The sequence below is a fragment of the Stegodyphus dumicola genome, chromosome X2 (assembly GCF_044657685.1).
Source record: "Stegodyphus dumicola isolate Sdum_Otavi_A_Nest chromosome X2, ASM4465768v1".
Taxonomy (NCBI): domain Eukaryota; kingdom Metazoa; phylum Arthropoda; class Arachnida; order Araneae; family Eresidae; genus Stegodyphus; species Stegodyphus dumicola.
In genome coordinates this window covers 193,694,050-193,706,818 of record NC_140781.1, presented here as the reverse complement: position 1 = coordinate 193,706,818, position 12,769 = coordinate 193,694,050, and the positions used below count along the sequence as shown (strand labels likewise).

The 12,769-nt window shown below is 31.9% G+C and overlaps 1 protein-coding gene across 1 annotated transcript in view; it reads left to right on the top strand.

Annotated features, from left to right (window-relative positions):
• TppII (Tripeptidyl-peptidase II) overlaps positions 1-12,769 on the top strand; it is a 313,141-nt gene that overhangs the window by 84,488 nt on the left and 215,884 nt on the right. The window contains exons 8-9 of the mRNA XM_085809472.1: positions 4,458-4,612; positions 8,053-8,126. Of these exons, the coding sequence (XP_085665598.1) occupies positions 4,458-4,612; positions 8,053-8,126 (229 nt within the window). The remainder of the gene's footprint in view (positions 1-4,457; positions 4,613-8,052; positions 8,127-12,769) is intronic.

The following is a 12,769-nucleotide window of genomic DNA, read 5'->3' as shown; positions in this document are numbered from 1 at the left end:
TTAATTAAAGTAAAGTCAGGGCCGTAAAAAATCAGCAAACTATTGTTGATGCCAGTGCTGCCAAAAATAATTGCGGCAACCTTAATGCAAGAAAGGAAGCATAATAGTAAAGAACTAAGATTGATGTTTTAATTTAGATGAAAGGTTAATTTCATATAATTTTTTTATTATTATTATTTATATAAGAAAGGCTAAACATGACTGAATGGAAGAATATGAGTAAATAACTATTTTATTTCAGATCATTATTATAATTTATATAAAAATTGCTAAACATAACTGAATGGATGCCTGCATCGCTATTTCGCTACCGAGTTATCGCTAAAGCATAATTTCATCTCGTTTGTTGTTCAAACATAATTTTCTATAATGAATGATGCATTTTTTTTGAAAAAATTCTCGGTTAAAGTGCAGAATTGCCCACTTATTTGTTTGCCGCATTTTACAAGTTGTCAGTTTTCTTTTAGTTTTTAAGTGAAAATAGTTTGATTTGTACATAGATAAAATCATGGGTGTGCGCAGTGCCATTTCGCACAATTTTTGGATTTTTTTTTCCAAGTGAAAATAGGTCGATGTGTACATGGATACCGAGTATGTACAATTCTTAAAAACGTGTCAAGCAGTGGGTGATTCTGCACTTTTCCCAAAATTCCAAAATTCTGTTGCTAACTTTTCGGTCATTGGAAATTCCCAAATTGTTAAATCCATAGGATATCAAAACAGAATTTAAAAGTTAAACTAGTATTTCAATGTTGTCTTAGGAAATATAGAACTATACAGTCAAAAGTCGTTAATCCGGACTCGTCGGGACTTCGGCGATTCCGGATAATCGATTTTTCCGGATTATAGATTATCAGTTTAAATCTCGTAAGATGGCATGTAGAAATTCTAAAATTAAAAATATGAAACCGTAATTTATGAAATAAAGAACAATTATGATCTAAAGGGTATCAAAATTTACAAAAAAAAAAAAAAAAAAAGCTTAATATTTATTTGTTTACTTTATTAAACATTTCTTTCAATGTAAGTTGTTTAAGTCGCTTCATTTTATGTGATAATACTTTCTCTTTACTTCTATAAACAAACATAATTTCTTGTTCAGTTACAAAGTTCCGCTGTTCAAGTCCCGTTAATTGCTGTACTGAGAATACTGACTAACTTTTCGTTTTCACTTACCTCTCTGTCACATTCTTCGTGTCCTTATCTATTTTTTGTTGGACATCGAAACATACTTTCGTTTTGTAGATCCTTTGGAAGTTCCAGCATCGGAAATTCTATTTTACATAATCGAAAGTTCAAGTTTACTTTTATAAAATTGCTCTTACAGTCTGCAAAAAATAATAAGCGGGATCCAGTTCGAAGATTAAGGAACAACGCAATCATTAACATTAACTGAAATAGATAATTAGATAATTTTAGCTTACACCGCCCGTTATACATTAAATGCGCATGCGAAAACGTATTCTGCACTTGCGCACACGCATATGCACAGTAGTCAAGGTCTTACGCGCACGCGTAAAATGCCTGTGCGCATGTGCCAACGCGGCGCATGCACAGAAAGTTTTTAGCTTTGAGGTCCGGATTATAGATTATTCCGGATTATGGGTGTCCAAATTAACGACTTTTGACTGTATAAACTTTCACAATCTGAAATCAGCGTGTACGCTAGATTTGGCATGCTATCGCTTTTGTGCATACATTTTCGCTGCAATTTTTTTACGCCCTGCAAAACTGAATAGTACCGTAAAGTCTTATCTTGTTGCTGTTTTTCAAAAGAACTTGTGGCTGTCAAAGCTGTGCTCTATGTCAGATATTTTTGACAAATTCAACTATCTCTGTCTGTTTAGGGAAAAAATAGTATGTTTATTTCAAGTGATCAAATTGAAGGTTTTATTAAAAAAAAATTAACGTTTGGAAGAATAGGGTGAAAAATAATTCATTTGAAATTTTTTCGACTGTTGCCAGCTTTATAATTGGAAAAAAATAATTGCAAAACTTCATTGCAAAAATTATTTCAAAAATAACTTCAAAACCCTAGAAACATATTTTTCAAATATTCTATATCAAATTTTGATTTCAGAAAGTTACATTGCATTCAGGTATCATTTTTGATGATGTTAATGAGATTAATCACCTGCTATATAAAGCCCAAGAGGAGCTGGTTGAGCAGTCGAGTGATTCAAATTTAAAACCTGAATTTCTGCAAAAATTCTTGACTGAATTCTGGATCAGAGATAGAAGTGAATTTCCCATAATTTCTGAAATATCATTAAATGTACCATTAGTTGATCACTTAGCTAAATGAATGCTACATAAGTTTCTGGCATTCGGCACTACATATTTATGTAAAATAACTTTTTCATCTTTAACACTTAGTAAACTCTAACATTGTTCTACCTCATGTGAATTCGAGCCATTTTTCATAAAATAATACCCTTAATTTGAAGTACCCTCGTCTTGGTTGTCCTTGTACTTGTGACCATAATCCAAATAATAATAAAGAAACAGTTAATCAACCCCTCTTGAAGACAAATTTCTAATGCAATTACATTGCCAGTTTGGGCCATAAGTAGAAGAGTTTCTGTGATGATGAAGTTAAGTGTATGTTGGTACTCCTTTATGCAGTATTATTTTAAATGTGTCAGATAAAATATTTAGCATGTATGTATTTTATGTGCATTTAAGTATGAAATGTCAAATATTGCATGAACATTTAGTTTGTTATGTAGCAAAAAGCAAGCACATCCATCTCCTTAAAATGTGGTCTTTCTTTCATTAATTTTTGTACACCTGAAATAAATTCTAAAATTACTACTTTTCATATGTGTAATGATTTCCAAACAAATTATTTATGAGAAAAATATATATTTTGATATCCTTAATTCATGCTTAATAGCTGGGGTCTTGAAAAAATATCTGGATTGTAAAAAAGGGGATAATGAATGAAAAAAGTTTAAGAAATGCTACTTCAATGCATGCTTTTTTTGTATAGTTTTTTGACCTATTATAAGAAGTCCTCAGTTTTGAACTTGAATGACATAACAAGTGCATTTTCTTTCATTAAGCCATTGCTATAGAGTAAATTAAAAGTTTGTGCTTCTTTGAAGTTTTTAATCGAAGCTGATTCTAAAATTTCTTCCGAGTTCTGGATTGTTTTTTTAAGTATGTTGCACTTTTATACTAACATTTACTGATGAATGCTTATTTTTTTAGAGATTTATTTAAAGATTAATTCTTATAAATTTAAGCTAAAGTTTTTCTTTTTAATGTTAGTAGATCATTTTTTGCTGCTTGAATGACTTTCACGTTTTAAAGAAGGTTAAAACATCATCATCTTAAACATTACATCTTACAAAAAACAAACAAAAAATAAATTATTATTTTTTTCATTTGTTTAACTTCTAAGATATGATGTTGAAAAACATTTGAAACTGGGGCATCCTTTTTAAATTAAAGAGTATTCAGCTTAAGGAAAGCTGGATGTTAAGATAACTGCTAAAAGTTGAGGGTGTATGAAGGGGCATGTTGAAAAATTATTATATTATTATGTCTCCTTGTCACTGCAAAAGATCCTGAATTTATAATTTGTAATATGATGTCCTAAAATAATTTATTATATTGTCATAAAATAATACATCATTTCACTCTGTGTGGCTGTGCATAATCTAAAATGATTTATTATCATAAAATAAATTATTATATTCTTATTGTTGGGATGTGAGAAATAGTCATATAACCACGAGTGATATAAAGGAGATGTCTTTAACTGATGGGTTACTGTAAAATACATATGTGAAAACAGTTAACTTGTATGTATGAAAATATTTTCTTACCTTGAATTAAGGAAAATTATTTAAGTGTTTAGGGTAAACCAAAACGTGCATCACTTGAAAGGGGTTCTCAAACTTAAGGTTTAGGAGGTGTACCCACTATTGTTTTTAAAGGCAAACATGATCATTGTATGCCAGCAGCTGAGCCGTAAAATCCAGAACACTGGTAGTTCAACCTAGGTTTGAGTCCCGGTGTATAAGCTTGGCTGTATGGGAGTTTTTGAGGTTTTTCTCCATGTGTAATGTGAATTTGAGTCATTTTTCTTAAAAATGCCTCCATGAAAGCATCTCTACTCTTGTTGGCTGCCCTTGTATTTGTCAACATAAACCAAATAATTATAAAAAAGAAACACATAATCAAACCCTTTTAAAGACATAAATTTATGTTGTTAAATTGCCAGTTGGACCATAAGCAGAAGAGTTTTCTGTGGTGATGAGGTTGAGTGTATGTTGTTATTCCTTCACGCAACATGTTTTTTTAATTTGTTAGTCAAATATTTAGCCTGTATGTGTTTTATGTGCATTTTTGAGTAGTTACATGTATTTTTTAGATATACTTATTCATTTTATCACTATCATTTTTAGTCAAGCAATAGTTTGTAATACATGATTAATTTCTTTCCTTAGCTGTTCATGGAACACATGTAGCTAGCATAGCTGCTGCCTATTTTCCCGATGAACCTGAAAAGAATGGTATTGCTCCAGGTGCTCAAATAATTAGCATTTGTATAGGAGATCTGCGTTTAGGCTCAATGGAAACTGGGTCTGCTCTAACTCGTGCTGTAAGGAAGCTTTTGTAATTTGATTTGTAAATAATATACATTTGAGTGTCTAAACCACATTACAGATTATAAACAAAATTCTTATTAAGTGTGGAATTATTTGTATATAGTGTCAGAAATACTGAATGTTTATCTTCAGAAAATTATGTAAACTATCTGACAAAGAAGTTGCAACATTCTGAATTAGTGGGGAGAATATAACAAAAATAAATCTTCAAATGGGAGGATTCATTTCAAAACAAGTGTTCTTAACTTCGAGAATGTAATGCACTGCAATGCTGAGTAGAAAGCAGAATCACCTTGTTGGACAATGCAGGCTGCAATTTTGCTTATTGCAGATTCAGTCAAAGTTTGAATAGTGTCTTGAGTCATGATGACTATATTGCAATTGTTCTCTGCCATCTTTACAGCTGATGTTATTTTTAAGGCTGGGGCAGACCACTAAAGAGATGGCCACTTTATGTTCCCCTGAGGTTTAACTGGAGAGGAAACTGGAGTGGTCAAGCAAGCTTTTGTATAACTTGGAAAGTTTTGCTTGCTGGTTTCCACTTTATGTGGTTGCACATTATCTAGCTGAAAATAGTATTTTGCAAACTCTGAGGGTAAGTAGTGTTATCAGTTTCAGCACCTCATCCATATATCTTTTTGTCGCAAACTAGAGATGACTACTATTCATACTGCTCTCACCCAAAATAATCTGCACTGATGAACAGTAAGGCCTTTAACAATACATCGTATTCTGTATGTCCCTTTCGAACTCTCCCTTGGTGATTATCATAAATAAAGCAGAAATGAGATTCATCACTGAACTCTGCCTCGTACTATTCATTATAGGTTCAGACATGGCAAGATATCAGTTTTTCATGTTCATGGGCTGGTTTCAAAGGCTGACTTTGCAAATATAGTGTGATTGTAAGATGTGTTTGGCCAGTCTTTAGGAAATTGTTCGTACTATTGGATCAATCAAAGCTCTTTGTATACTCTGCTGGATGTCAACAGTAGTGGAGTATGAGGAACACTTGCATGCTTTTGGATGTCTCAATGTAAGCAGTTTAACTTCATCTAGATGTATGTGTTCCCCTATAATTATTTGCATACTTTTCTTCAGTTGTGTTTCACCTGCAATATGATATAGTAATTATCTTTTACATACTTCATCATTAAGGCTTTACAGGCATAGGAAGATCATCCTGGTTGTTGCATCAGACATTTGATTGAATTAGCTTAACCAAAAATTTAAAATTATCTTTTTTTGACTGGAAAATTTGGTTGGTTTCCCAACAATAATTTTTTTCTCTCTCAGGATGTTTTGCTATTTATTTAACATAATTGCAAACAAAAATGTTTACAACAACAATACTTTTAGATTGTATACGCTGTGTACAAAGAGACTTGTGCCTTTTTATATTCATTTGTCAGGATCTCTCTCATTACAATTAATTTGTTATCATTAAATTCTGCGTTTTAATCATGCAGGCTATGAGGACCAGATCTATTTTAGCAAAGTACTCATTAAGGAAGGTTTAGATACTGAATGTTCTGAAGTGGGCATGAAATTGTTTAACCCAGAACTCCTTAGTAAATTGGCAGTCCTTTAGGTAATGCTGGGCATCTTCTATTGATGTGTGTTCGACAAGTACATTTGATGTCCTGGAGATGGGATGGAAATCTGATTCATGAAGCCGGCTGAAGGTAGTGAGTCTTTCTAAGAGAAATATCGAAAATTGTCATAGGTGAAGTGCCTAGTGGATGAGTCATGCCACCTATTCTGCTAGAGACCCAAGAAGACTATGAAGCCTCTGTTTTGCTACCTCTCTTGAGAGTGGAACTTTGATGTTGATGCGGAGCTTGTGACAAGTTTGGTGAGAAGGTCTTTTCGTCTATCTTGAAATATCCTGATGGCCTTTTATCCAATTAAGGAAGAATAATTAGTGGGAAGATATGGAACTTATAATTTCCTTTTTGGAAAAAAGTATTGTGGAGTTTTATTTTAGAACAGGAAATGTGAGAAATCAAAAATACCTTTGCTGAGATCTGAACTCTGGATCTGCTAATTTTCTGTGATTCCAATTACACCTTAAAAGCTGATCAACAGATAGTGTGTGGGCCTATAATTAAACTTTTTGTTAAATTGTTGGTTTAACAAAAATTTCCTTAGTTTCGGTTTCTATGCATCTTATTGCCGTGGCATTTATTCTGAAAGGGAAAATGGCTTAAGAAAAGGGGATTTCCATGGATGTTAGAAAATGATAAATGTATGTTCATCTGACTTTTCTTTATATTCAGAACATATGCATAGATCATAAAACTACTTAGTCCTTGCAATTTGCATAATCCTAGGAAACAATCTTTATGGTGTTTTCATTTTCTGTGTCAGGGAGTGTAGCTAGCATTTTATAATTTATGTATAAGAATAAAGGTACTTTCTGATTTTCTGCTTCACTGAAGAGTTGCAAAGTCGTTGTCCACTTTTTTTATCAGGCTGATGCTTGAAAGGCAATAGCCATTTTTGAAATGCCAGTGCACTAAGATTACAAGAACATTTAATCAATAAAATTGAAAAAGCAAGAAATATTAGTAATAAAACTCTTATCGTTTTCACAAAATCCTTCGTTTTTGAACTGCTGTTCTCCCCATGTACGCAGCAGTCGGTTTTTGCTGCAAAAAACATCAAAGAATTGCACAAACTTGCCATTGTACAACTTCCATATTGGGCATTGGCTAAAACAGATGTTCCATGTGTGCACATGGGTTGCCACATGAATACTTTTGAGTGGTGTCATGGGTTACCACATGACTATTTTGGCGACATACTGCTGTGTCTCTTGAATAATTTTTTGTGACTTTTCAGTGGGGTGCGAATAATCAGAAAGTATTAAATTTAATTGCAACATAATGCACATATTTTATAATGTTGCATTTTTTATTTAGTTTTTAGCTTGTTACTTAATGATAGCTAGTTTGCACTGTAAAATTATACAAAATAATCAAAAGTTAAAAATGAACTAAATTACTGTAGGTTGTCAGGTGAAATTAGAAGAGTTTGTGTAGATGAACCATTTGTTTTGATGTTCAGATCAGGATGGTGTGTTTGAATACAGCAATTCTGCAGTAACAATAAAAGAAATGCGATCAAACCATCCATTTTGAGCTCCAGCTGACAAAGAGATAGGCCATCTGCTATAGCTTTTTTTTTTTTTTTAAATTTATGTTTAAATGTGGTTCTAATGTGACCACCTAGAGTATTTTAGTTCAATTTTTATTTTAACTGCTATGCTAGTTAATTTTTAAACGTAATGAATACAGTACTTTCCAGCTATTTGCAGAATCAGTAGGTTATACTGAAAATAACTTTTCTGAGATAGCTTAAGATCTCAAATATAATCTGGGTTTATTACAAATAAAATGTGTTAAGATTAATTCTGTTTTATTTCTTGCAGTTAATTAAAGTGATAAGTAGTCATTGTGATGTGATAAATATCAGTTATGGTGAGCATTCTCATTGGTGTGGGGGGTAAGTTGAAAGAGATCTTTTTACTTATTAACATATGATACATTGCTTAACATATTTAAAATTTATTAGTTTTATGACATGCAATGTAGCATACTACACAAAATATTGAAAGTTATATTCTATATCTAGTTTGCTTTTGTTTAGTGAAGTGAAAATGTTTTATAATGTAAAAAATACAGCCCACTTATGGTTAAATAGATAAAACTCTCAGTGTAGATAGTTACATCCAAAATATGACTCTGGCCAAACATTTACTGAGCTGTCAACTATTGTAGTTTTGCTGGGAGACTCATGTTTTCATCTCATCTCCTGATAAATCTGACTTTTTAGGTTACCTGAATTTAGATCATTTCTTTCAAGTATAGTTCTGGAAGATCTATTGATCACTAAGTTTAAGAAGGAAAGAAAATTTAATGACTAGTTCTTAAAAAAAGGTAACACAATTATGTTATCATTTAATAACAAAATTTAAAATTTTTCAAATTCCACCTTATTTCCAAGTGAATTTCGACAAAATTTTCCTGATTAATTTTTAATTTAATCTAATACATTACTAAATTTATTCACATGATTATATGCGGTTAATTATCAGCTTTTTTAACCATACGCAAAAGAGGTTTGATAAATAAAAGCTTTTCTTTCCTGCTTAGGTTTCAAACAATATGAAATTTTAAGAAAATAAAATTGAAAAATATACCAAGAAAGCATGTAATTGAATTTACAGTTGTTAAATAAATATTAGATTAATAAGTTCATCCCAGAATTGTTTTGTTTCTAGCTTAACCCTCTGACTGGCACATGATTTTGCTGAGAAAGACCAATTTTCTCAAAACTGTCATGAGAAAGAGATAGTTTCGTGATTTTAATGCCAGAATGTTTCTGGTACTTTATTACCTGGATTTATATACTTTTAATGTATTCTCTTAATTTCTTAGACATTTCAAGATGCATGTATATGTGCTTTCTTGAAGACATTGCAAAACATATTTTTTGCCATATATATATATATATAGCCAGAGGGTTAATTATCCAAATTATGCATTATAAATTAACTTTAAGCCAATTGAGTCCTCTTAAATTGCTGTATGATGTGAAGGCCTCCAACATTTTTCTGTTTTAAATTAGAAGATGTGCATTTTAAATGCCTTGGAATTTTTTACATGACTTTCCTTACATGCAGTTTTAGTTATAGCCTGTTTTTCATAAGTAGAGAAGGAATTTTAAGGTTCAAGTTTATTGTTTAAAAGGTGTACAGAAAGAGATATAAACTGAATAAAATACATTTATTCAATTTCTAAAAACTTAACATTTATCTTCTTTATTCATTATTGAATGAGTCAAAACAACATGCTGAAATGGATAATGTAAATTATTAATTTTGGAACTAGAAAAGGCATTTAGTAGATTTTAAAAAACATGGTTCTGGATTATGCTCAATATTTCTGTGTTTTGGAGCATATATTTCTAGTACTTTGAGCTGAGGTAATGTTCTGAGAAACTCCGCTGGACGTCTACAGAAACTTCTCCACGATAAACACGTAAAAATTGAGTTCGGTCAGTTTTGAAAAGATTTCCACTTTCAAACTATTAATCAGATTTTGTTTGAATTTGTCTTTGGCCAGTTCATTGCAGTTGTGTCTCATAGTTGTTAATTAATTCCAGTGCTCTTCTTTCTCCATAACTTCTTCGAAATTGAGAATCATATCAAGCAAAATCTTATTACATGCACTGCAAAAAGTTCTCTCTTGAAATATTTATTAATTACTGAGTACAGTAGAAGTCCAGAAATCCGCAAAGCTTGGGACCAGAGGTTGTGCGGATTTCAGGACAGAAAAGATAATATTCAGACTAAAAATGTAAAATAAATAAGGTGTATACATTAATACAATAATTAATTATATGCATTAAATTATTATTACATATAAAAACATTGTTCATTTAAATTAGGCTCCTCTATTTTTAAACAGCATGAATCTGCTTCCCCTTTTCTCTCAGGAGTAGTCCTGAAATAGGTACCCCATCACTCTACCGCTGCCAGTACTACTCGTACAAGACAGCATCAAGGTTTGCCGATTTTGCCTCGTGAAAGATTTTCGATTTCAGATTCTGGTGTCAGAATCACTGTTGCTGTAAAATTTCAACGGCTTTTCTTTATTATTCCGTATATCATACACAGTTCGTGTGGCAATTCCATATGATTCTGCTATAAACCGAGCAGTAGCATGTGCCTCCATCTTTAGCAGAATTTCTACTTTTTTCATTACCATCAATGCAACGTGTTTACGTTTTCCAACATTGCAAGCAATAAAATCACGGGTGTGTTTCTTATCTGTCTGTTGTATTAAAAAGCGCTGAAATTTAAAATATTCTTAATTTATCCACAAAATATCTGGATTAAAAAAAAAAAAAAAAAAAACCGACATCACTAAACAATCTCTTGAAATAACAAAGTTCAGAAAGTACAGCAACGTGAAGCGTGAACTTGAAAGAAAAGTTGAGTGAATCGTCTGCTTTTTTACCTCGACACAGATTGGAGGGGGAAAAAACTGTTATCAGGATGTCAATAATTTGGTATTTCCGTTATGACTCATTATCATTCGGTAATTATGACGTCATTATCCAGTAAGTATTTTTTCTTCGATATTTCGTACTCCATGTTGTGGTTTCCGGAACCTATAAACTAAGTGATTATATTTTGAGACGCAATTTCAGGTCGGCGGATATCCGGTATTTGACTGACTAACCATGTATTAATCAAACAACATAACTTAGCGTTATATTTTCAAATTTTCATAGGACTAGTTTCGATGGTTTTACTGAACCATCATTCTCAGCTGCAAAAGTGCACATGAACAAAATAAGGTATACTAATTAGATAAGATAAGGAAGACTGAGGAGTTAGTCTACTGATGCTATCTGTTGATGAAATGAGATTTGTTGTTTAATTAATACTTATTCGGTGTGGTATTGTATCTTAATTTTACGTACCATCTATGCTTGATGGTTGCTGCATCCGTTAATTCCAGGGTAGGTATTAGGCATATGATTTTGTCGCAGCTTTCTCACAGAAACCTACTCATCTGATTCCATAGCTGCCAACTCTAGCCAGTTTTTGTGGGATGCTGCTGGTTTTTCATCATATCCCCTGGTCTAATGATAGATCATTCAATCTCTTGGTTTTTAATTTTTTTGCCTTTTAAAGAATGACTAAGGAAAGTAATTCCAAGCAAAAAGGAAAATTTATTGAATTAGGGAAACTTAAATTAGGAATTCCGTTCACCCCCTCACCTCTAATGATCTTCAGAATAATTTTTTAATTAAATTTGGTTTCATCGGAGTTATATTTTTATTATTACATTTTATTAATCTTATTAACTTTTCTGTATTAAATTTCATTTAATATGAGTTATCTAAATGTATTCTAGGCATTAGTTGATTTTTATATGAAGGTTCAAGCAGTGTTTAATGACTTAATATTTGTATTACATTTTACTTTAATATATTCTTCACTAAATTTATTATTGCAAATGATGTGTACATTAATTAGTAAATGTATTTTCATCGTATTTAAAAGTACTTTGATAAACTAAAAACTTTCTTTCACTACTCAGGATTGAAAAGTAATCTGTGTTGATAGACTAATCAAATTGCAACATCATGCAGTGTAGGGTTAAAATTACTGAGCCATAAATGACATCAGAGAAATACTTGATACAGATTAGGTATTTTATGAATTTATTTTTTAAATATGTGTAATTTTCACACATTAAAAATTAATTTATAAAATGTATTAAGTAGTAAGTTTAAATTTCCAAACATCCTTTTGCAATACATTTTCAACATTAGTGTTCACCACTAACGAATTTGTACTTAAAATAGAAAAAATTCACTTGAGATGTGCAGTAAAATGTTTTTATAATGCTTTGGAATGTTTATGTTTCTATATTAGGATGGTTTAGCAGTTTTCAAGGAAATTTTGAAAGGCTGGCAAATTAAAATGCCTTTTAATTTGGATTTATTTCACATATTTTATAGGTCCTTATTTTTGCATGCATTTCATTAAGATTATACGAGGGCTATCCAGAAAGTAGATTACGTTTTGGAATAAAAAAATAAAGTATAGGAAACAAATTTTATTATATACAGATGAAAGCCACACTCAAATACTACTTTTCTACATAGTCACCATACAAATTAAGGCATTTATCGTAGCGATGTATGAGCTTGGAAATTCCTTCGTCGAAAAATTCGGCCGCCTGCGCCTTCAACCACTTCGTTACCTCTTCTTGCCTTCCATCTTGCACAAAACTTGTGGTAACCAAGCTTTTCGCTGATGATTTCGTGCAACAAACTTCGCGAAATTTGTGGAAAACTCAAAGAAAGTTCCGTTATTGTGAAATTTCGATTTTCACGGACTTTAGCATCGACTTTTTCGAGAAGTTCGGCGGTCACTATGCTGGGTCTCCCACTTCGATCTTCGTCGTGAACATTGGTTCGGCCATTTTGAAATCTTATGACCCACTGACGCACTCCACCTTCAGTGATAATGTTGTCCCCATACACTTCACGAAGCTGCCGATAGATTTCTATCGGTTTACAGTTTTTTGCAGTCAGAAACCTTATTACTGAGCGCACCTCGCAGC